The 24579-nt window shown below is 55.1% G+C and overlaps 2 protein-coding genes across 8 annotated transcripts in view; one reads left to right on the top strand and one right to left on the bottom strand.

Moving 5' to 3' along the window:
- Nucleotides 1-4977: 4977 nt before the first annotated feature.
- On the top strand, nt 4978-16244 carry STK25 (serine/threonine kinase 25). Of its 3 annotated transcripts, none has more exons than XM_070422608.1 (12): nt 4978-5075; nt 5474-5593; nt 10184-10414; nt 11065-11121; nt 11618-11726; nt 12452-12609; nt 12690-12875; nt 13201-13346; nt 13605-13719; nt 13888-13959; nt 15266-15402; nt 15665-16244. In XM_070422608.1, the coding sequence occupies exons 2-12, from the start codon at nt 5564-5566 to the stop codon at nt 15702-15704; spliced, it is 1281 nt and encodes a 426-aa protein (XP_070278709.1). In that variant the 5' UTR covers nt 4978-5075; nt 5474-5563; the 3' UTR covers nt 15705-16244. The 3 variants fall into 3 exon arrangements, with proteins under 3 accessions (XP_070278709.1, XP_070278708.1, XP_070278710.1); XM_070422607.1 differs by having other exon boundaries at nt 4983-5137; XM_070422609.1 differs by lacking the exon at nt 4978-5075 and adding an exon at nt 5235-5284.
- Nucleotides 16245-16316: 72 nt separating this feature from the next.
- The window catches only part of FARP2 (FERM, ARH/RhoGEF and pleckstrin domain protein 2), a 102745-nt gene continuing 94482 nt past the window's right edge, over nt 16317-24579 (bottom strand). For 3 of the 5 annotated variants that reach the window (XM_070422601.1, XM_070422604.1, XM_070422602.1), the window contains 7 exons: nt 20234-20254; nt 19941-20023; nt 18982-19100; nt 18571-18734; nt 17605-17712; nt 17232-17383; nt 16317-16996 (listed from right to left, as the gene is read on the bottom strand). In XM_070422601.1, the coding sequence (XP_070278702.1) occupies nt 16930-16996; nt 17232-17383; nt 17605-17712; nt 18571-18734; nt 18982-19100; nt 19941-20023; nt 20234-20254 (714 nt within the window). In that variant the 3' untranslated portion in view covers nt 16317-16929. The remainder of the gene's footprint in view (nt 16997-17231; nt 17384-17604; nt 17713-18570; nt 18735-18981; nt 19101-19940; nt 20024-20233; nt 20255-24579) is intronic. The other 2 variants (XM_070422603.1, XM_070422606.1) reach the window with 1 other exon arrangement.

The following is a 24579-nucleotide window of genomic DNA, read 5'->3' as shown; positions in this document are numbered from 1 at the left end:
GCTTCTCCCAGCCTGCCTCCCCGCCACAGGCTGTGTTCCTGACGCCCCAGGGGAGACAGTTCAACCCCAGTGTTGGTGGGAAGAGCCTTCTTCTGGGCAGAAACTTCCAAGATGCCTCATCCCAACCGCAGACCCCAAACCGGGGTTCGCAGCAGAGTTCTGACCCCAGGGTCACCGAGCGATTGGGATCCTTAAAAGCCACAGAGAGCTGGACAGGCCTCGAGGGAGTGCAGGGAGAGAAGACACGGTGTTTTCCCTGGGGCCCCTGGGCCTGGAGACGCCCAGGGGAATCTGAACTCTGGTGGCAGAGAAGCCCCTCCAAGGGGGTCAGCAGTAAGCCTCCACCTCCTGCCCCCGCCCCCCACCCCCCAACAAGCACGGCCAGGTGGCGGAGATGGGCCCGGGGGTGCCCAGCCTCTGAAGTTCAGAAGGCGCCCCAGGCCCCGCTCAGGCATCTTTTCTTTCCCACCCAGGTGTTGAGAACCTGGTACCCTTGGCTCTTCCCACCCCTCACCCTGCACCGAGGCGGCCTCCTCCAAGCTGCAGCCCCCTACCCCCAACCTGGGCCTGCTGCCACCCCCTCACGAGGACCTGTGTCCCCCAACCCCTGGGTGCCACCTTGCCCGACTTTCTCCCCACTTTCCCTTCCCTGCAGGTGTTCCAAGCTAAAGGGCTCTGTTACCCTGTGCGCTCAAAGCCCACGCAAAGAACAGGAGTCTGTGGCCTAGGGAGTAAAGGTGCCACGCCCTGATCACAGGGGAGCTCCTGCCAAGGACTTGGCGCCCCCATGACTTCCAGGGGGAGGAAATCATTAGTCATGGTGACTAAGGGAGTTGGGGTCGTGGTCAGGATGGTGGTCTCCATCTTCTGCACAACCTCAGGGCAGCGCCACTCAGCCGTGGAGCCAGGCTTACCCTGGGCGCCTGCTGGGCGTCCTCCATACCCTGGTTTCCAGGACTTTCCTGGAGGACATGCTGCTGTGCCCCCACTTGGAGGTGTGTGAGCAGCCTGATACGGCTCACCTGGGCCTCCTCACGCAAACAATAGAGCCTCAAGTCGACTGTGATGTCATGGGACAGGGGCCTGAGAGGTGAACCGGCGTGGGGAGGGGGAGAGGGTCTATCTACAAAGTTCAGCCACGGAGTTCAGCCTGGGGTCCTCCACAGGACAGGGGAGGGATTTCTTTAGCACCTAAATAGCAAGGGGAAAAAGAAACAAACCAACCCATGGTGACACATGGACCTTACTGGGATCTTGACAGTCATAGACAGGAAATCATATGTCTGTGCACAGGCACCCGTGTATGAAAGTGGAACGCTGGCTCCATCTGTGATATGGAGGAATTATTTAAATTTTTAAATCTTTGTTTTAAAAATATGTACAGTGAAATTGCCTTTTTTAGTGTTCAGTTCTGAGTTCAGCATACGGATAGCTTTGTGGGCCTCAGGATGCAGAGCAGTTCGGCTACCCAGAAAGCCCCTCATGCCACCCCGCTACAGGCTGCCCCTTAACTCCTGGGGACCACTGCTCAGTTCTCCCTCGCAGCTTTGTCCTCTTGACAATGTCTCCTCTCTGGAATCACATACTTTGTGACCTTTCGGACTGGCCTCTTTCTCTCACACATGTCTGTCAGGTTACCCGAGGTGGCTGCATCAGTGGCCGATTTCAGGTACGGATCCAGGTACGGAACCTCAGGTCACCCACGTGTGGCTGAAGGACCTCCGGGGAGTCCCTCCTGGCTAGGGGCTCTGAGATAGACATGCTGTGGACATCTATGTACGGGCTTTGGGCTGAAGACCAGCTTTCTCTTCCCTGGGATGAATACCCAGGAGTGGGAACACTGGCTCATGTGTCAAGTATCTAGTTGACTTTTTAAAAAATGCCAAGCTGGATATAAAAGGATCTCTTACCCTTTTCAATAGCATGGATGGACCTGGAGAGTATTATGCTAAGCGAAAAAGCCAGAGAAAGGCAAATATCACATGATCTCACTTATATGTGGAATCTAATGAACAAAATAAACTGATGAATAAAGTAGGTCCAGAGGGCATGGATGCGTGGAACCGACTGACAGATCTCAGGGGGGAGGACGGGAAGAGATTAACCAAAGAACGTATATTCATGTATGCATGGCCCCTGGACACAGACAATAATGTGGTGAAGGCCTGGGGTGGGGTGGGGACTGGGTGAAGGGGGGCAAAGGGGAAAAATGGGGGGCATTTGCAACGCTGTCAACAATAAATAAATAAAAACACAATAAATCCCCTGGAGTTTAGAGGGGCTGCACCACTTAGCATTTGCACAATTTACAATGCGCGCGAGTCCTGGGCTCTGCCTCCTCACCGGGGTGACCTAGTGACCCACCACCTCCTTAGCCCAGGACTGAGGAGGGGGAAGGGGCTTCCTGGGATGTGGAACTTTCAGTGTTAAAATGGGAAACTCCTGGGAAAACTAGAATGATTGGTCACCCTATCCTTGTCGACACTTGCTAGGGTCAGTTTTTTTTAAAAATTATGCTTTTATTGATTTTAGAGAGAGAGAGAGGAAGGAAGAAGGGGAGAAACTTTGATGAGAGAGAAGCATCCTGCATGCCTCCTGCATGCCCTCTATGGGATCGAGCCTACAACATGGGCATGTGGCCTGGTTCATGGGTCGAGGCTCAACCACTGAGCCACACTGCTGGGCATTATTTTTTACTTTAGCTATTCTAATGTGTGTGTAGTTAGTATCTCATCATTTTAATTTGCATTCCCCGGAGAGCTGATGATGTTGAGCATCTGTTCATGCACTGTTTGCCATCCATATGTCCTCTTTGGTGAACTGTCTCTTTAAATCTAGTCTCAACTTTTTTTTTTTTTTAATATATTTTATTGATTTTTTACAGAGAGGAAGGGAGAGGGATAGAGAGTTAGAAACATCGATGAGAGAGAAACATCGGATCAGCTGCCTCCTGCACACCCCCTACTGGGGATGGGCCCACAACCAAGGTACATGCCCTTGACCGGAATCGAACCTGGGACCCCTCAGTCCGCAGGCCGACGCTCTATCCACTGAGCCAAACTGATCAGGGCTAAATCTAGTCTCAACTTTTGCTTATTGAATTGTCTTCTAATTGCTGAGTTTTGAGAGCTTTCTATATATTCTCTCTCTATAGTTGTTTATGTGATTTCCACATTTTGTCTCCCAGTCTGTTGCTTGTGTTTTCATTCCGGTAACTGTCATTTTGAAAGCAAAATTTTAAAATGTTGATGAAACTCCAGTTATCTTTGGTTTTCTTTATTTGTGGTAAAATTTATGTAACATAAAATTTACCATTTGAAACATTTTAAGTGTACAATTCAGTGGCATTAAGTGTATTCAGTGTTGTGTAACCATCACCATGATCTATTTCCAGGGCTTTTTATCACCCCAAACAGTACTCTGCTCCCACTAAGTAATATCTCCCCATTCCCCTCACCTCGGGGCCCCTGGAAACCTCTATTTTACTTTCTGTCTCTTGAATGGGACTATTGTTGACATCTTATATGAGTGGAATCATACAGTATTTGTCTTGTTGTGACTGGCTTATTTCCCTTAGCATAATGTTTTCAAGGTTCTTCCAAGTTGTAGCATGTGTCAGAACTTAATTCCTTTAAAAAAATTTTTTTTGTTAATCCTCACCTGAGGATATTTTTCCCATTGATTTTTTTTTTTTCCTGAGAGAGAGGGAGGGAGAGAGGGAGGCAGAGAGAAAGAGATCATGTAAGAGAGACACTTTGTTTGGTTGCCTCCTCCATGTGCCCCGAGGGGGTGGAGGATGGAACCAGCAACCCAATACTGTGCCTTTGACCGTGCCCTTGACCCTTGACGGGGAATGGAAACCCAGGACCCTTCCCTGCACACGAGTGTGTGTATGTTCACTCTAACCACTGAGCCACTGGACAGGGCTTAAAATTTTTTAAAAAATTGTATTGATTTTTAGAGCGAGGAAGGAAGAGAGGGAGAGAGAGAGAAAGAGAGGGATGTGAGAGAGAAACATCCATTGGCTGCCTCCTGCGCGAGGGCCAACCAGGGATTGAACCTGAAAGCTGGGTCTGTCCCCTGACGTGGATCGAACCCGCCACCTTTTGGTGTACACGACATTCAATCAAAGGAGCCCACACTCCAGAGCAGAACTAATTCCTTTTTAAATCTCATTTTACTTATTTATAACTGTGATAAAATACACATAATCCTAAATTTACCCTGTTAATAGTGTTCATTTGTGTTAAGCAACATTCACATGGTTGTGCAGCCGTCACTACTATCCATCCCCATCACTCTTTTAATTTTGCAAAACTGACACTCTGTCCTCATTAAACACTAATTCTCCCCCTCTCCCCACCCCTGTTCCCACCGTCCACTCATTTGTCTCTGTGAACCTGACTCCTCCAGGAACCTCAGATCCGTGGAGTCACACAGCAGTTGTCCTTCCGTCTGGCTTATTGCACTGAGTCAGTCCTCAAGGTCCCTGCATGTCGGAGCAGGTGACAGACTGTGCTCCCTTTTCAGGCCCAATCCGTCGGTCCTTCCATCATTCCATGGACACTGGGGCTGTTGCCACCGCAGGGCCCACGGCCTCCACCGTGGGTGGGTTGGGGCGAGGGTGGGGACGCGGTGGGGAGAATGAAGGAAGAGGAGGGGACGAAGAGAAGGAGGAGCGGAGGGCGTACTCCACCCCACCAGCGCCCGGCCTGGCCCCACCTCCAGGACCCGGCACCACCCCTGCCTCGCGGTCTGCCGGGAGACGTAGTCCAGAGCCTCTTAGGAAGCTGGACTCGGGGTCCCAGCGAGCCCCGCGGCGCGCCTGCGGTCCGCGACACCGTCCCGCCCCATGGCCTGCCGGGACTTGTAGTCCAGCTCTGGCGGATGCCCAGGCCCGGAGCGAGCGGCGGGACTCGGTGTCCCAGAGAGCTCCGCGCTGGGCTACAACGCCGCGCTCCGCCCTCGCTGTCGCCGCCGCCGCGGCCGCCGCCGGCCTTTCTTCGGCTGTCGCCGCCAGAGCCGCTGCTTTGCGGGTTGGAGGGCCCGGCGTCCGGGGCGAGCGAAGGCAGCGGGTGGGAGCCTGTGCGGGCACTGCGGAACGGGCCGGGGGAGGCCGGGATGGAGCCCCCCGGAGGTGGGCGCGCTGCCGGGCGAGCCCGCGCCTGGGGCAGTTGGGGAGGGGGCCGAACGGTGCGGGGAGTGGGGCCGGGGAGGAGGGCACCGGGGGCGGGGACCGGTGCGGGGAAGCGGGCCTGAAAGCAGCGCCGGGCCGAGCCCTGAGGTAGGAAGGGCCTCAGGGATGCCCAGGGTGGGCAATGCCCGAGCTGCAGTGGGTTTCCTCCCCAGAGTCTTTGTCCCCCCCACCCGCCTCCAGTTTGTTCCCAGATGGTCGGAGGAGGGGGCGGCCGCCCGACCTGGCCGAGCCCGTGTGCGCTGAGAGGGATACTGAGCTGGCCTGCTCTCTCTCCAGTTGACTGAAGCGAGCGAGCCGGGTTCCAGAGCCTCAGGCGGAATCCAGGGCCTCCGGGGCTGCGGCGGATGGTCTTCGGGCCGCGCAGACATGGCTCACCTCAGGGGGTTTGCCAACCAGGTGAGGGTTGGTTCTGGGTTGTGAGCGCGCGTTCGCTGGGTCCCCTGGGACGAGAGCACCGCCTGCAGAGTCCGAGGTCCCGAAGGGCCACCTTTTGCACCTATAAGTATCTCTCCCACGTCTGGGGTTTCAGGGGAGCCCTCCCCTCCAGGGTGTGTGGGATGAAAGGAGGCCTTCAGGGGGAGCCTTGTGATGCGCGTGTGTGGGCAGAGTGGGGCGCAGTCCTCAGGGGCTGCTCGGGCGGGCACGGCTGGCTCGGCGGGGCTGGGGCAGCGTTTTGGAGGCAGAAGCCCCCAGGCCTCTGACCGGGAACCACTGGAGGTCAGTGGCAGGTGTGCAGAGACCTGTCTCAGGAACAGGGCGGGGCAGGGCGGGAACCTGGATCTGCAGGGACAGCGAAGGTCAGAGTCCACGCTGGAGGCTGGGCCTGGGCTGGAGGAGGGGTTCTGGGGGACCCCTCCCTGGTGGGCACTGAGAGAGGCTGCGAATGTGACTAAGCAGCTGTTGTGGACCAGTTGGCAGGGAGAGAAAGCAGAGGACCCCTGTGGGCATGGAGGGGAGGTGGGGAGGGCTGGTCTGCAGAACCATGTTTGCCCAGGCTGGGAGTGCTTACCTGGGCGAGGCCTTCTCTCTGCTGTCTTTCTTCTTTGGTTGATGGCTTCTTGTATTTTGTGGCACCGGCTGCCTCAGGGACCCTCTGTAGTGTGCCCTGAGTTTGCCTGGAATGAGGACCCGCTGCTGGTGCCAGGAAGGGGGGTGCGCATGGGGACTCGTGGTCTCTACCTCCTCCCTTTTTGTTATTTCAACGCCAGTGTGATGTGATGCTGATTCGAAGTGGAGTAAACCACCTGGTGGCAGGTGTTCCTCTGGACGTGCTGGCTTGGGCTAATGCAGGCCAACTGCTGCATGTTGGGAGGACCTCTGAGAAAGGGAGTGCTCCTCCAGCTCGCACGCGTGGGGACCAATGCGAACAGCGTGCAGGAGGAGCGGGAGGCCCGTGTCGGTGCAGGAGGAGCGGGAGGCCCGTGTCGGTGCAGGAGGAGCAGGAGGCCCGTGTCGGTGCAGGAGGAGCAGGAGGCCCGTGTCTGTGCAGGAGGAGCGGGAGGCCCGTGTCTGTGCAGGAGGAGCGGGAGGCCCGTGTCTGTGCAGGAGGAGCGGGAGGCCCGTGTCGGTGCAGGAGGAGCAGGAGGCCCGTGTCTGTGCAGGAGGAGCGGGAGGCCCGTGTCTGTGCAGGAGGAGCAGGAGGCCTGTGTCCATGTGTGGCCAGGAGGAGCAGGAGCCAGGGTTCAGCTCCAGACACAGGCAGGCTCCTTGGAGAAACCTGGAAGGCCACAGGCAGTGTTGGGCAGGGTATCTGGGCCCAGCTGTGGTCACAGATGGGAACCAAGGCTTGCTGACTGATGCTAACGAACAGGTTTTTCATTCATATCTGACATTGTGTATTTGGTAAATTACATGACTAACGCTGGGAGAAACGTCTGCCTCCAGCTTGTTTTTAAGAGCTATAGGAATAGCTCCTGTGGGTTCCAAAATGAGAAATTGGAGCTGCGAGCTGCCTCTTACCCATGTGCTGATGGTGCTTGGTGCTCGGCCTGGGGTGTCCAGTCAGATCCGGGAGGGAGGGCGGGTGCAGAGGAGCTGAGGAAGGAAGCCCCCTTTGTCCTTTCAGGGGCAGAGAGACTCAGCCTTTGTCAGTGATGGTTGTCACTGGACCTGTGGGGAGGTCCCCCACAGCCTGTGCTACTACCCTGCCATTTCTCTTCACCGAGCTAGTGCCCACCTGCCTGCAGGGCCTGAGTGGCTGCTGGTGCTCACTGGGGACAGCTTGGCTCTTATTTTGTGGGATGATGCTAACGGCAGGCACACTGCCACATGGTGTGCCCAGATCTGACAGCACCAGGCTGACTTGGAGAACAAGGGTCTTGACCGCCAGTTGGGTGACCTGAGTGATTGTCCAGACCATGTACATCGCCTAGAAGGGCAGCCTGGGCCCCAGACGGGGGAGCTGCTTGCCTTTCCTTCACCAAGGTTTGGGAATGGTTGTCCCTGTGATTGCTTGTAGGGTCAGTATCATAGTCTGGACTATTCCCGTCATACCCTGTCAGCTCAGTTGACTGACCTGCAGAGGTGGGGACGCAAAGAATATGGGAGTTGAGGGTGGGGGGTCCCCCTTCCATATTGAGCTGGAACCCTGGCTTAGGGGTGCTCTGAATTCTGCTTGAGGCTGCCTGGCGTTTCCCTTGGGTGGCTGTGTGGATCAGATTCAGCTCTGGCCAGGTGTGCAGAGCGACACTTCTGAGCAGAGGGTGTGTTAGCAGTAGAGGCCTGAGAGTGGTTTGGGGGCAGGGGCTGAGAGCTAGAGGGGCAGTGGTGACGAGGGTGCTGCCAGGCCTCAGTCCCACCTCCTCTGGGTCTTAGGCCACCTTAGAAGGAGAGGACTGTCCTTGCAGTGACAGAGGTCGCAAAGTCAGGGCACCAGCTGGACTGCAATCACTGGACAGCTGGATGTCTTACAGGGCTGCCCCAACATGAGCTGGGGCTGGGGGGAAGCCTTTGGGGCACCCGCTAAGGACTGTGGGAAGGCACTGTTTGGGTCAATGGGGGAGGAGCAGGCAGAGAGGGCCCTTTCTAGACTACATTCCACTCGTGGCCAAGGCTGAGCAGGGTGTATTGAGGTTCCCCACCCAGGTCATGCTGATTGTCAAGTGGTCAGCGGTGTGGGCAATGCAGTGATGAGAGGCTGTTCTCTCCAGGGGGCGTTGGTTCTATCCATGACCCCATCTCCCTTCCTGAAGATGGCTGAGCAGCTGTGATTTGACGCCACACACCTGTTAGAACACGTGAAGCAGGAGAGAAGGGGCTGGGGCAGCCTGGTGTGAGGGACCTGCACTGCCCTCTGCTTTCACTGTCCTGCCCTTGACCTTGACTTTGGGGATTTCTGGCAGCGGTTGACTGCACGCTTCTGCGGCTGTTTCCTCCACATGCACTGGACTGCCATTTCCCGTGAGGGAGGGAGAAGGGCCTCATTCCTAACTGGCTGAGTCAAGGTGCCAGTGGACACCCATAAGCCTGCTTGAGGCACCTGCCTGCGGCTGCATCCCCTGGCTTTGTCCAGCCTGCCTTATTGGGGAGGGTTCTGAATTGAGACCCTGCTTCTGGCCCCCGGCCTCTGCAGTGCCTGCTTACTTGTCACCTGCAGCTTTCTTTTGGCTTGCCTGGTACCCAGAATCATCCAAGGTGTGTTCAGAGGGGTGGGCCTTCGTATGCCCCCTTCCTCCCTCCTGGTTAGGAACCCCAGGAAGGCAGGTAGCTGGTAGCTTCTGATTGACGTGGTCTCAGTCTGGGCCAGGCTGGAGCTCTGCCTGGGGGTGAGCCCAGGGTGAGCATGGGCCCTGAGAGGAGCACTCCCGCCCTGGGCCGGTGTCAGCACCTAGTGCAGCAGGTGTGGTTTTTGTCACTGCATTGGCCCTGGTGTGGGTGCTTTGGTGGGGTGGGGTGGCCTCTTCAGAGGGAGGTGTGCCCTGGGGCATTTGAGGTCTACGGGACTTGGGAACCTTTCTGCCTCTGTCCAGACAAGGCCGCTAAAGGACATGTGGGTCCTGGGCACCTGGCTCCCTTGTCACTGGGCTTGCAGGGCCAACCCTGGCTTTCTGAGAACATGGTCTGTGGTGGTGGGTGGAGTGTAACATTCTCTGGAGCCCAGGAAGCCACGTGGGCAGGAGCTGGGGGATGCCCAGGATGGCCCTGGCCAGCTCTCTGGTGTTGCTGTCCTCCATGCAGCCCCCACACTGAGCCCTCTGAGCCCCTGATGCATTGAGGGTCACAGCCCCTCTGCCAGCCCTGTCCTGGGCACCATCTGCACTGGCAGCTCTGTACCTTTCCGGCCTTGTTGTGTTTAAATCTGAGGGCCATGTGGGGCAGTTTGCTGTGATACTTGAGTGTCCAGGGTCAAGCTCCGTGCTGGTGTGAGGCGCAGTGTCCTGAGGACTGCGTGGGGGTGGTGAAGGGAAGCCCTTTCTAAGGGGGTGTGGCTGCCAAGTGAGTTCATGCACGCTGGGTGTTTTGTTTAAGATAATTTTTTTAGAGTAGTTTTAGGTTTACAGGAAAATGAGTGAGAGGTCTGGTCACTGCCCGGGTGTTAGCATATTATTAATATCTTGCATTTGTGTGTTAACGTTTGTAAAAATTGATGAGTCAACGTGGATACATTATTAACTATGCCCATGGTTTTCATGTGGTATTGTATCCTACAGGATGGTCTCACTGCCTAAAATCCTTATGCTCCCCCTACTTTTAACCCATCACTGTACCTCACTTGGTCCTCCCCACCGGTGGGGGTGGGCAGCGGGTGTGAGCTTTGTGGCCCCTCCACCTGCTCCACACCTCCATCCCTTGGCTGGAGCCAGGCCTCTGTGCTCTCTGAGGATCTCCCTGTGGAGGGTGCATTTTGGTTTCCTGAAACAAAAGGGATGAAAGAGGAAACTCAAAAAGAACCTGGGTGAGCTCTTGTCTGCTGCTGGCACATGGGATCCCCACGTCCCTGCAGGGCTGCCCTGCCCTGACGGGGCTGCCCGCCCTGTGTCCCTGCAGCACTCGCGTGTGGACCCCGAGGAGCTCTTTACCAAGCTGGACCGCATTGGCAAGGGCTCCTTCGGGGAGGTGTTCAAGGGCATCGACAACCGCACCAAGGAGGTGGTGGCCATCAAGATCATCGACCTGGAGGAGGCCGAGGACGAGATCGAGGACATCCAGCAGGAGATCACTGTGCTCAGCCAGTGTGACAGCCCCTACATCACCCGATACTTCGGCTCCTACCTGAAGGTGTCTGGGGGCGGGGCCCGTGCTCAGGTGGATGCCCAGGGTTCCCTGGGGCTGGGGCTAAACCCAATTGTCTCTGCACCTGCCCCCATATTGGAACAACAGGGAGGAGAGGCATGGCCTGACAGCGAGCATGGACACAGCTTCACAGTTGAGCAGGCCCCCAAAACAACAGCCCAGAGGGCCAGGCAGGTGTTTGGGAGACTCTTGTCTCATCCTGAGGGGGAGCCCTGGGAGAGGCAGGGCCTGAGTGGAGTCTGCAGAGTCTGAATGGGCTGTATGACTCCCTGGCTGGGGTAGCCCCAATGGGAGGGCGTTTATGAGGTCCTGTAGTAGAGCCCAGTGCCAGCTCGGGGGCCTGCCCAGGGCACACAGTGTGAATACATCGAGGTCAAGTGCTAGCTGGGCCGCCGACTTCCCAGCCTAGTTTTTGATGGCCTGTTGCAGAGTAGACTTGGCTACTTGTCTGAGCACATGTTCCATCTGCAAAGCTGCTGTCATAGGAGTGTGATGTGAGGGGAGCCGGGTGAGGCTGCTGGATCCCTTTCTTGAAGGGTTCCCCACAGGCCGGAGCCCTGCCTGGGAGTGTGTCATGGGGCCTGGGGTGCTCCCTGCTGACTACCACATACTGACAGGCATTTCTCTGGTCCCAGAGCACAAAGCTGTGGATTATCATGGAGTACCTGGGCGGCGGCTCCGCACTGGACCTGGTGAGGTGTAGGCCGAAATGGTGGGCAGCTTGCTAGGGGCAGGACCAGACAAAAGGTTGCTATGGGGTTGTCCCAGCTGTGTCCCTAGACTCCTGTGGGCCTCCTTTCCTACGCTATCTTGGTGTATTAAGTCCCCACTGGTGGGTGTTGAGGGTCCTGGGCATCTTCTGGCCTGGGGAGGGGGCAGGAGGGTTAGTGTCCCCAGTCATACAGGTGTAGAATGTGGCTGGGACCCCATTTTCATCTGTTACCTTTACAGTGAAGGTGAAGGTATTGTATGTTCTCTAAAAACAGCCTCTTGACCCACACCGGAAACTTCATTTTATTTCCAAAGTAGTTAATGGAGTAGGGAGCCCCACTATGCACAGGGTCACCCTCCCCTGGTGGCGAGGCGGTTGAGCCGGGGCCTTGGTGACAGTCTGGGGTGGTGTGGAAGGAAGGGCAGATTGGCCTTGGTGGAGGGAGTCTGAGGCCCTGCTGTCCGGTCTGTGCACAGCTGAAACCGGGCCCCCTGGAGGAGACCTACATCGCCACGATCCTGAGGGAGATTCTGAAGGGCCTGGACTACCTGCACTCGGAGCGCAAGATCCACAGAGACATCAAAGGTCCCTCAGGGCATGGCTCCTGCCTGGGCCCCTGAGCTCCGTGACCCTAGAAAGACCAGGGCATGAGGTGGCAGGTTGATATGGGCATGTGGATGGTGGTGCCAGGCATCTGGGATGCGGGGACCCTTGTAACCTAGTGCCCACTGGATCCTGAGCACAGCCATCAGCTCGGTTGCCAGAAAACAGCCAGTAACTGGTAGAACTTTCTTAGCACCATATTTCTGTATGGCAAAAACACCTACTGTGCGCCTAGTGTAAGAAGGGACCCTATTTAAGCCAGAAGTGTACTTCTTTGTGTCAGGTGTGGGCTGGCCCTGCTGCGTGTCCCTAGGAGGGATGTGGCTGAGAGGCTGACTGGAGACTGGTGGAGTGAGGGGAAAGCTCTGCCTGTTGGGCGGTTTGGGAGAAAAAGGCAATTGCTGTGTGTTTGGGATCTGTCATAAAAGGCAAACTATAGCAGGGTCCTGGAGCTTGGGGCTGGGGGCTGCACACGGTGGGCCCCTAGCTTGCTGATACTGCCCATGGCCTTGAGTCTGAGGGTGGACAGATTGGTTCCATCTCTAGCCTGCTGGATGGAGGAGAGACAAAATGAGGTCTCAGGGACAGCTCTGCTGGTGTCCCCAGGAGACCAGGCGGCTGCCAGCAGGCGCGTCTTTTGCAGCTGCACATAGGCTGGGGGTGCGTGTGGCTCAAAGGGTGACGCCCTGCCGTCCTGTGTTGGGCAGCTGCCAACGTGCTGCTCTCAGAGCAAGGTGACGTGAAGCTGGCAGACTTCGGGGTGGCGGGGCAGCTCACGGACACGCAGATCAAGAGGAACACATTTGTGGGCACCCCCTTCTGGATGGCACCCGAAGTCATCAAGCAGTCAGCCTATGACTTCAAGGTGGGCACGGCAGGCATGAGGGTGGCTGCAGCAGGGTTCAGGGTGCCCTGGTGGCAACTGTCCTGTGTGGCTCTGTCCAGGCTGACATTTGGTCGCTGGGGATCACAGCCATCGAGCTGGCCAAGGGTGAGCCTCCGAACTCTGACCTCCACCCCATGCGCGTCCTGTTCCTGATCCCCAAGAACAGCCCACCCACGCTGGAGGGCCACCACAGCAAGCCTTTCAAGGAGTTTGTGGAGGCCTGCCTTAACAAGGACCCCCGCTTCGTAAGCTTCAGGCCCCTGGCTGCATGGGGTGGGCTAGGACAGTTCCAGCCCTCTGGGAAGGTCTGGTGGGAATGGGAGGTGACAGGGCCCTAGGCCCTGCCTAGTTCAGGGTCTGGGGAAGCTCTTGGAGGGTTTTGGCCCGGGGCAGATGGTGGAGCCCAGCCCCAGCTTCCTGGTTGCCTCCCCCGGAACCCCTCACGGTCCTGTCAGAGAGCTTGATGGCCAGGCCCATTCCCAGCCTGGCTGGCTGGAGTCCAAGCTCCAGGAGTTTAAAGGATGAGCCCAGCCAGCCCTCACCCAGTGATGCCTGCCCGTTGCCCTGCAGCGGCCCACCGCCAAAGAGCTCCTGAAGCACAAGTTCATCACACGATACACCAGGAAGACCTCCTTCCTGACCGAGCTCATCGACCGCTACAAGCGCTGGAAGTCTGAGGGGCACGGCGAGGAGTCAAGCTCCGAGGACTCGGACATGTAGGCCTGCTTGTCACGCAGGGCGTCTGCCCTGGGCTGTGACATGCAAGGGGTCCCTGCTCCAGGGCGGGAACTTGGGTGCTGGTTTCTGAGGACCTTTGTGGTCACCTGGCTCCTGCAGTCTGAGCAAGGCCCTACCCAGCATTTAGGGCCATGAGGATGCCTCAGAAAGTGGGGTGGGGGCGCTGAGAGGTGTGTGCTTGGGATCCCCCTGAATCCTGGCCCTCAGGGCCCTCTTGACTTCACTCTCCTCTGCAGTGATGGAGATGCTGAGGACGGAGAACAGGGCCCCATCTGGACGTTCCCCCCAACCATCCGGCCGAGCCCACACAGCAAGCTGCACAAGGGGACAGCCCTGCATGGCCCCCAGAAGGTGCAGTCCCCCAGGCCCTGGCCCTGTATATGCTGGGAGGGTGTTTGTGCTTCTCACATTCTGCATCTCTCACGGAGGCTAGAAATGGGGCCAGGGTAGAGCACACCTGCCCCGGGAATCCACTTGCCTCTCTGCCCTGTTCACCTCACTGTGGCCTTGCTTTTGCAGACTGTGGAGTCCGTCAAGAGGCAGCCGCGGTCCCAGTGCCTGTCCACTCTGGTCCGGCCTGTCTTCGGAGAGGTGAGGGCTAGGCTGGGGGTTCTGTGGGGCATGGGGCTGCAGTGCCCAGTACACAGGGTTCCAGGTCCCTTGGAGTTCACAGTGCTTTAATTCTTGGCCAGGCTTTGTAGCAGAAGGACTAGGAACAGCTGAGACTGGTTGCCCTAACATGGCCCTCTCAAGTTCCCTGGCCTGCCCTTGTCCCGCCTGGGGTCCCAGTCTGGCTTTGAACTGCAAACATATGGGATGACCAGAAGCATCTTGAGGCCTAGTTCTTGCTTCATGGTGATTGATCTTGTATCTGTGTCACCTGCTGATGGGAGTACAATGCAGCTGAGAGCCCCCAGAGTGGCCAGTTTCTACCCCAGAGTGAAGGCAGCACCTGGAATCCAGGGAGGGGCACAGGATGCAGCAGAGTCTTCCCGAGGAAGGTGGGGGCGTCTGGGCAGGGCAGGCACACTTCTAGCCCCTGAAGCCTGGAATTCGAGGGGAGGAGGTTGGATGGAGCTGGTTGTCATGGACCCTTCGGGAAATTATGGGCTCAGCTTGAATACTTGGATTAGAAGCTGGGCCCCACGTGGGGTAGGAACTGGGGAGTTGACAGGTGTTGGAGAGAAGGGCGGGACTACCATATCCCAAGCTGCTTGGAGCACGTGTGTGTGTGTGTGTGTGTGTGTGTGTTTGTTTATGGGGGGGGATCTGTAGGCTGTTGCAGCCTCCACAGTGAGCCCAGTGGGGAGGCAGAGCCCCACCCAGGCTGGCAGGGGCATCCCTTAGGGGTCCTGATCCTGTAAGCTGGGCCTGAGGTCTGGGTTGCCTGGTGGGGTGAACTGGGAGACATGCAGGCTCTTCCTCGTTTGTGTCAGGTGTCAGGGTGTGGCAGGGAGGGCCATGCTGACCTGTCCCCTAACGGCTCCTGCCAGGTCAGTGGTTCCCACAGCTTGGGGCAGCGTGGAGGCTGAGGGGCGGCTACTGGTACCCTCTCACCCTGAGGGTCAGCAGGCAGTCCGGCTGTGCAGAGCACTCTGGGAATTAGTTTCTGGGCTGTTTTCTCAAGTCCGTTGGACCTGAGGCCTGAGTGTCACTTACAGTTGGGAGGAAGTCCTGTGGTTAGCTGGGTCTACCAAAGCATGGGAGGCTGGCAGAGACACCCCTGTTGAGAACCAAGACCTGAGACTCTGAGGGGGGCAACCCCTGGTTGGACCCAGCCATCCTGGCTGTATGGTGGAAGGACCATGAGTGGGGCCCCCAAATGCAAGTCACAGGAGAGAGCCTGAGAAGCCTTCAGCGTGAGCCTCTGACCAGGCGCATGGTGGTCTGTCCACAGCTCAAAGAGAAGCACAGGCAGAGCGGCGGGGGTGTGGGGGCTCTGGAGGAGCTGGAGAACGCCTTCAGCCTGGCCGAGGAGTCCTGCCCCGGCATCTCTGACAAGCTGATGGCTCACCTGGTGGAGCGGGTACAGAGGTGAGGGGGAGCTGGGGTGGGACCCCAGGATGGGCTATAGGGGTCACTTTGGAAGAGGCTCTCTGCCTCTCTTCCTTTCTGTTTTGTAGCTTCAGAGCTGGAGAGAGGAGGGTGGCGTTTCCTGCCAATAGTGGGCTACAATGGGAGGTGCCCCCATCCCCTCCCAGGCTGCTCTGTGTTGCTGACCTCAGCCCACGCCACCTGGTGGCTTCCTGTGGGCCTGCACTGGAGCCAGGGTAGTGACAGGGCCTCTCTCCTCTAGGTTTTCACACAACAGAAACCACCTGCCGTCTGCCCGCTAACGCTGCTGTTTGTGCAGAGGGGAGAGAAGGGTCTTGTTTTGAGCTCTGTACAGACTGTGCTGACTTGGAACCCCTTGTGGGACAAGGCCCCCCACCCTGTGCTGAGGGCTGTCTGCTTCCATTTCCTCCTGGCCTGGCTGAGGTTACCTGGCAGCAAAGACTCATGGAGAACTGTGCAGCCCTGGAGGCGGCAGGTGCAGCCTCCTCAACTCCCCTTGGCAGAGCCGTCCCCTCCTTGGACTCCCGGGATGGCAGCCGCTGGAACTGAAGGTGGGGAAGCTGTTGGGCAGATCAGCCTTCTCCCCCACTCCCCCAGGCCCCGCCCCCACCCAGGGCCCACGTTGGCCCACAGTGGTTGTACATTTGCCTTGTGGTGTTGGATTGGGTACTGTGTCTTCTCATAAGTACGAGTGTCAGCCAGAATGTTTTTTGTTTAAGAAAACCGAACTTCCTTGTTTCCCCTTATACTCTGAGGTTAAGGTGTTAGTTTTCATAGGACATTGAAGGCTTCTGCCACTTTCAATAAAGACCTGAAATGAAGACGTACTGGTGGTGGGTGGGGATCTAAGCCAGGCAAGGTCTCTACAGCCCTGTCTCCCCCTTGGAGTGACCCGAGACTGAGCAGGCAGGTGCAGAAAGATGCCCTTTATTTTCAGCCACACACACATAAGCAGGTGCATGTCTACTTCCACTCGTTAAGAAATACTGGGTACTAATAAATTAGAGGCCCTTGCCCTCCCAGGGCCATAAGGAACTTTGGTTTCCACTTCTCCAGAGGTATGTGGGTGGGCACCAGAGTGGCTTATGCTGGACTTTTGTGCAGCTGTGACCTGAGGCCTGTGCCTCACCCCTGGTTGACCCAGACTGAAGGACAGGGCAGCCAGGCCTGTGTACAGCAGTGAGTGATTCGGGGCCACCCTAGTTCCTGCTCAAAGCCCTTTCTCAGCAGGGCCCTGTTCTAGAAGAGGAGAGGGCAGGCGAGCACCAGCTTGGTGGCCACCCTGGAGCTGGGCCTGCATTTTCACTTTGGAGTTCTTGCCAGGGCCCCACAGGGCCAGGGGACTGCACTGGGTCTTCAGGAGGACAGTGTCCTTCCCAGATGTCACAGTGAGGCCCACCCATACAGCTGATCCATGGTTGGGAAGACTCGGGATGAGCAGTTGTGGGGCCTATGCTGACTGTGCTTTGCTTCCTGGGCGCTGTCCTCATCCAGGCAGAATGGGCTTCATGCCTCCTCAGGGCCCCCAGGCTTCCCGGGCGAGCTGCTGGCTCTCTCAATCACCTCCATCCACCTGCAGAAGGGGTTGTCCCATCAGAAAGCCCAGGATGCCCGCTTGGGAAGCAGGGCACTTTCTGGCCATCTGACAGTGGGCTTGTGCTCAAATACCTTCCCAAGATATGGAGTGAATGGGACAAGACGAGGGCCAGTGAAAACCCAGGAAGCCATGCGCAGCCCTCTTCCCAACACCAGGAACTTGCCTCCAGCCCCCAGCGGGAGCAGGGGAACCAGGCAGTCCACGCAGTTACCTCCCAAATGTGTACTTGCTCTCGGCCCGGAAGAAGTAAACATGAGATTTGAACTGCAGCTTGAAGACATGCTCCTTGTGGATGCCGTCAGCCTCCCTGGGGATGCTCACACTGTAGCCCAGCAGGGGGAGGCTAGCCAGGGGGTAGTCATCCTAGAAGGCAGCACGGCTCCATGGGCATTCCCCAGCCCCTCCCCGCCCCTCCCCTCCCCTCCCCTCCCCTCCCCTCCCCTCCCCTCCTGTGGCAGTAGGGTCACACAGGCCCAGAGGCCCTGGGGGAGGGTAAGGAGATTCTGAAGTGAGAGAGAAGGGCATGGTGGGCCCTCCTCTAGCACCATGGGCAGGCTACCCTGGGCCCTGGTAAACACTCCTACCTGATGTGTTTTGTAGAAGAACAAGCAGAAATTGGTGAAGACCACCCAGAGCTTCTGCCAGCCATTACTGTTTTTGAACTTTCTTAGCAGATACCCTGAAAGCTGGTTCTAAAAGGAAAAAGCAAAAGTGCATTAGTTAAGGTCCCAAGACCGCCGCCCATCAGAGCAATCACCCCCCTGGCTCCATCCTCTTGGGATCTCCTGGGAGCAGGTGTGCTCCCCAAGAATACAGCCAGCCCCCCCCCCCCCCGCCCCCCAATCCTCACAAATGCCCTAGCACGAAGGGAGGATGCTGTAATAGACCATGTGCAGCCAAGTCTAGAAGGTTCTTTCACATGCTGGGTGAGGGCAGGGATGTAACCCCAGCCCAAGCAGGTATCCACTGGGCAGCCTTAGGACTGAGCCGCTCTTGTGCTGATAAGTTGGGAGCCCTGGCCCAGGGCTGACCCCTCTCTGCAGTGCCCCCTCCTTTTGCACCTCCTGCTGGTACCATACTTCTTTCCTGTGCCCTCACCCTGAGGGACACGGGTTCTGAGCACATCTGCGGCCTTCACCACCCAAGCAGCACCCACAGGATAGCACAGATGGCTGAGTTGCTCAAATCAGGGGACACTCGTTCACAGGTACCCCTGACTGGTGAGGGGGGCAGAGGCTCCTGGAGACAGGCCCTTTCGAGAGCACTCTGGAGACACCAGTTTCCCTGCTCTTCCCAGCACACGGGGCTCTATGAGTTTTCCTCACTGGGTTGCTCAAGTCCTGAGGGTGACTGTCACTCCACAGCTCTGGCAAAAACCCTGGGCTGCTGTGCCTGAGGGGACTTTTCCAAACCAATTTCCTGCCCGAAGAGAGCAGGAGGCAGCTCGCCGTGGCCTGGCCCAGTCCTGCCCTGCTGCCTGCGACCCCCAGGGTCCCTTACCCCCAGCAAGCACAAGCCGAGAGGGTGCTTGTGCCAGTTATACCTCGTACCTCAACGGCTGCACTGTGGTCAGCTCTGGAGACACTGGTGTTCCGGTACCAGCACACGTGCACCGTGGTGTTGGCCCGGTGCTGGCCCTGCCCCTCCGAGGAGCTGTGGGGACCATGTGCATCGTCTTCTGACTCCTGCTCCAGGGAGACTTCATCGGAGGGTCCTGGGGGAGAAATCCGGCATCTGCTCAGAGGGGACAGGACCACACTGGCGAATGGAGCCCTGAGAGCAGGGGGGCTATCCCTTTGTGCCCAGGCCAAGAGCAAAACCACCTGGGCTTCTGCCGGAAGAGCTTGCCCTTCCGCCTGGAACCTTGTATAAGAGCACATGGGCTTAGTGGGCAGGATGTGACCGAGGAAACCGGCTTATGGGAAAGCTTCCTCAGTCAGGGGGTCTCAGCCAGAACTCACTGCGGGGAGGAATGCACACCGCGCTGCCTGGCAGAGCCAGGGTCATGTTGCCACTGCTCTTTGCCGCTTCAATGGCATTGTTCAGGTCATGCATCCACTTCTCCTTTTCCAGCTGAGTGCTGTGGGGAGAGGGAGGGGCGGGAAGGAGGGCTGAGGCTCAGAGCTGGCCCTCAGGGCCCGCACAATCTCTCAGAGGGGACAGGAGTGCGGGATGCCTGTCTCAGGGTTCAAAGGATGGTCCAGAGTGCTGCTGGTGGCCCAGCCTGCGTCCCTCTGTGGGCTGCCAGGGGCAGGAGGAGCGAGGGCAGCACCTTGGTGTGGACTGGAGTTCTCTACGGGGAAGTCTGTTCCTTAAACAGGGTTTAAAGTCTCAGATACAAGATTGGTTGCTTCCTGGATCATTATTTCCTGGTGGGAGCTAGTGGGTGCCTGCCTGAGAGAGGGAGAAACTGGTTGGAGTCACCTGGCTCCTCCAGGGGAGGGACAGCACAGCATGGTGCCGATAGAGGTCAGGCTGCCCCTCCTTTGTTGATCTGATGTCCAATAGGGGAAAGTGGCCATTTGCCCCTGAGCTGTGGCCCATCAGCCTCACTGCACAGCCAGGGGCTAGGATGCAGGTGAGGAGGGCCCCAGCCTGGCCGCCCTGTCGTTCTCCCACTAACCCGCTGGCACTGCCCCTTAACTTGAGTGTGCCAAAGAGCTTGTGCCCCTGGAGACCGATAGTCTTCGCAGGTCTGTTCTTGTCAAGGGCAGGAAGCAGCTTGGCAGTGCCATGGCCAGTCTGTGGAGACGTTCTCTGGCTCCCCACCACTGGAGAAGCAGTGCTCAAGGGGCACACATCACTCCTGACTGTGGGAATGACTCTCTCATCACTCGGAGGGAACTCTGGCTCATGGCAGGGGAGCCCCTACTCATGGGCTCGCAGGGCCCACTGGGATACAGATGTGAAAGGCTCTTACCTGGCTGCCACCACGATTGTTTTTTGAGCTGCATAAATAGTAAAACAGTGTGGAACAGACCACTCACTCTTGCTTTCTTCTACCTGTGGGTGGGAGAAGAGGTAGAAGTCTGGACCAGGAGCAGGGCTGGCTGACACAAGCTTGAAGCACAACACAGGTGATGTGAAAATTCTGTGCTGTCCAAGTCTACGCTGACTCTACAAGGGGCTATGGGAGGCATGAGGGGTCCCCACACCATGGCACTTGCCACCCAGGTGGGTAAGCTGTGGGCCACAGGGCACCCAACTACTCACCGGTGGGTCCAGTACTATTAGCTGAAAATCAAGCACAGGAGAAAGTGTTGAGCATTATCATTATTAAGTATGGAGTTGGACAATTCATTTTATAAACTTGGTACCAAAACCTAACAAAGTTAGATTCAAAGAAAAACCTATACAGAGTAATCTCAGCTATAAATGACTAAACGGAATAACTTTAAAATATTCTTAAGCCTAAAAGCAGACAAATTATCCTGTGACCAAGTAAGGTTGTTCTAGGAATGGAAGGATGGTTTGACCCTAGGAGGTGATAAAAGCAATAACTGTCACAACGTCAAAGGGAAAATAGCGATCATTTCTCTAAATGCTCAAAAGAACTTTGCTGAAATCCATCATGTTATTTCTGATAATATTTCTTAGAATCAGAAAGAAACTGTTAACATGATAAAGGTTCTCTTTCTCAAGCCAAGAGTCATCGTCCTTCCCTAGGTTCAGCCAAGTTACAGATCATCCCGTAGAACAGACAGCTTCCCTGTGCAGGGCCTACAGGATGTCAACCACTGAGCCTTACATTGAACATAAATCTAAAATTAAGATGAGCAATGACCAGCAGGAGAAGGTTGTCAAGATGTTAGTATTCCCCCAAGTTAATATGTAATTTTACAGTTAATTGCCATATATCATTTCCATCAACAACAGACTGCATAGATGACAGTGGTCCTCTGAGATTATAATAGAACTGAAAAATTCTTATCACCTAGTGATGTAGTGGTCATAATGTCCTAGCACAACACATTACTCATGAGTTTGTGGTGATACTGGTGTAAACAAACCTGCCACCAGTCATATAAAAGTATAGTAATACAGTTATGTAAGGTATGTAGTACTTAATAAACTACTATGTCACTGGTTTATGTATTTAACATAATTATCATCATTGTTTTAGCGTGTACTCTTTTGATGATTAAAAAGCAGTTTATTGTAAAACAGCTGTGTTACATCAGCGGCACCCTCATATATTTTGTGTTTACCGTGTCATCCTTGATGTCTTCATTTTCTCTTGTGCTTGATTAAAATCATGTTTTATAAATTGAGTGTAGCCTCAGTGTACAGGGTTTATAAAGTCTACAGTTGTGTGCAGTGATGTCCCAGACCCTCATGTCCACTCACTACCCACTGACTCACCCAGAGCAACTTGCAGTCCTACAATCTCCATTCACGGTAAGTGCTCTATTCAGTTATACCATTTTTAATATTTTTTTCCACTTTCATTTTTTATAGTATTCCTCCAAGTATTTTTATATTTATAGTATTTTTATAGTATCTTTTCTATGTTTAGATACACAAATAACATTGTGTTAGAGTTGCACAGCCTAGGTGTGTAGTGGGCTGAACCACTTAAGTTTGTGCAGGTGTGGTCTGATATTCACACGACAAAATCACAGCATGGCACATTTCCCAAATGTATAGCCCTGTCATTATATGGCACATGACTGCAATGCAATTTCAAGAGAAATCTCAATGGTGTTTTTTTGAAGGAATTTGTCCAAATTATTCAAAAATTTACTGGAAGAATTAAATACTTGAGAATAGCAAAAATTTTTTTTAAAAAGGAGGACAAATGAGGGATGAAACTAATTCCCCTAGACCAGCGGTTCTCAACCTGTGGGTCGCGACCCCTTTGGCGGTCGAATGACCCTTTCACAGGGGTCACCTAAGACCATCTTGCATATCAGATATTTACATTATGATTCATAACAGTAGCAACATTACAGTTATGAAGTAGCAATGAAAATAATTTTATGGTTGGGTCACAACATGAAGAACTGTATTTAAAGGGACAGAAGGTTGAGAACCACTGCCCTAGACAGGGACTGTAACACATAACACCACAAATTAGAAGAGTGTGGACTGATGAGAAACACACAAACACCCAGAAAGAGCCCAAGCATGAAAACAAGGGCTGTTTATATGGTCAAGGCAGCCTTCAAAATCAGAATATGAAGGGTCCAATGAATAAGGGGAAAACGGATTATATGGCAGAAAATGAGTCCCAATCTAATAACATCCAATGAAATATTTTAGGTAGATTAATTGAGGAAAATGAAACCAAAACTGTACCAGGAAATAAGGTGCCAATATAATCTTGGCATGGGAGGGACTTTTTGAGTCCACACCAGGGGCAGGAACCCTAAAGGAAAAGATGGACAGATCTGACTACAGAGTCTAAGTTCACTCCCTCAGCAAGAATGTGCCACATACTGTTCTAGGAACAAGACAAACACAATCCCTGCCCAGATGGGTTTCAATTCTACAAGGTAAAACCAAACTGCAGGCAAAGTAAAAAGGAGTTACTAGCTGGGGAAAGCATTTCTGACATGTGAGGGTTGGCTGGCCTCTTTATAATGGTCACAAAAGTGCATGAAAAGCTAACATCATGGAGACCAGAGTGATAGACATGAATGCCTCCTAGAGGGAATGCCAGGAGACAAGGACCCAGCCAGCCTCACTGACATCCCTGGGTTGCTCCACTCACCAAACTGGAAAAGATGTGGGGGAGTCCCCAATGCTCCCCAGAGCCGTGCAGATGGTGCAGCCTTAGATGTGCTCAGTGGGACGGTCCCAGTGCAAGTGCTCCGACAGCCACGGAGCAGCAACACTCACACTACGTCCACACAACGCCTTTTGGAATTTATTTCGAGGATGTGGTTGAGGTATAGAGAGGCACACGATGGTGTCATTTCTAATTCTGAAATGCTAGATGCAGCTGGAGTGTGCAGTATAGCGAGCCAGTCAAGTAAACGGGCTGGCTCCCCAGTGTCCCATTCATCTCATCTCCACTTGACGAGATGGTGGGAGCATAGAGGACACAAGAGCACGTTCATGACACATTGCTAAGCAAAACCAGTGCAGGCCACAAAACAGCTTGTAAAAGTGAGTCCACTGTGGCAGCAAAAAACCTCGATCTACACGTGAAGCTGGAAGGGCGTTTCGCAAAATGCCAACAGTGCTTATTGGTGGGTGGTAAAATTGTGACTGATTTTCGTTTTATATTTTCAGTTATTTTTTTCTATAATGAAAGCATAATTATGAAAACAGAGGGGATCTGCTTCCAGTAATGGCAGGTGAGCGCTTTCAAACTGACCCTCCTTGCTGAGAGCTGGAGAAGCTCGGAGGGACCCTGAGGGCTGGGAAAGGCAAGACACCCTAGAACAGGGGTCCTCAAACTACGGCCCGCGGGCCACATGCTGCCCGCCGGGTGTTTTTGCTGCCGCTGCCTGTTGCTTAGCAGCCGACTAGTTTGTTTTTTTTTAAACTATAGTCTGGCCCTCCAACGGTCTGAGGGACAGTGAACTGGCCCCCTGTTTAAAAAGTTTGAGGACCCCTGCCCTAGAGAAGACGGGGTGCGTGCAGGACTGCTTTGAGTGCAGAAATCGAGACAGCGGGCCAGGCACGACAGAGCAGAGCATGATCGGACCCCACCCACGGACACCTGGAGGGGAGGCCTGGCTGGGGGGCCTCAGGGAGAGATACTCGCTGCAGTCAGATGCTCTGGACCCATGGCACCTCTGAACGCGGCCTCCTATCTACCATTCCTAAACGTGGGTTCCAGGCTGAGTGCAGACTTACACGGAGGGCAAATGAAGGTCTCTCTTCAGGCCATAGAAAGAACTGACCACAAAGGAGGTGGCTAACAACTGGATCACATTAAAATGAAGAATTTCTATTCATCAGAGAATTACAAGTGTCATGTTGCAGCTGTGACCGTGGGGATGGGGACATGCTGGACTGAGTGTGGTAGACAGAGTGCTCCCAGACCAGCAGGACCCCTAACAGCCCAGGCCAGCAACAACAGAGTGGAAATGGAGGTAAAAGGGCAAAGGGCAAACTGGATGCCACACAAGGGATCACTGCATGGACCTCACACAGGACTCAGAGGAAAGAAGACAGGCGCCAGCTCACTGGGAGCTTCTCCAGCCCATAGCTTCCCCATCAGTGGTAGCATGTGTTTTTTATTTTAATAATCCTCAGCCAAGGATACCAAGGATATGTTTTAGAGAGAGGAAAAGATGTGTGTGGGAGAGAGATACATCAATCAGTTGCCTCCTATACACACCCTGATCAGGGATTGAACGTGCAACCTAGGTATGTGTCCTGACTGGGAATTGTACCCACAACCTCCTGGTGTATGGGACAATGCTCCCACTAACTGAGCCACCTGGCCAGGGCACGTCTGACTGTATTAAAGCTGTGTGTGTATCCGTGTGTGTGTGTGTGTGTGTGTGATAACTAATGATGCCACGCAGGACCAAAATTGTCAATATAAAAGAGATACAAATCAAAGAAGTAGGAACTCTACAGTCCTACGATGTGGTGGTTTG

This window comes from Myotis yumanensis, unplaced genomic scaffold (assembly GCF_028538775.1).
Source record: "Myotis yumanensis isolate MYYU_CA2020_CCGP unplaced genomic scaffold, mMyoYum1.0.hap1 SCAF_8, whole genome shotgun sequence".
Lineage (NCBI taxonomy): Eukaryota > Metazoa > Chordata > Mammalia > Chiroptera > Vespertilionidae > Myotis > Myotis yumanensis.
The sequence above is the reverse complement of the archived record's forward strand: the minus strand, read 5'-3'. Positions and strand labels throughout refer to the sequence as shown.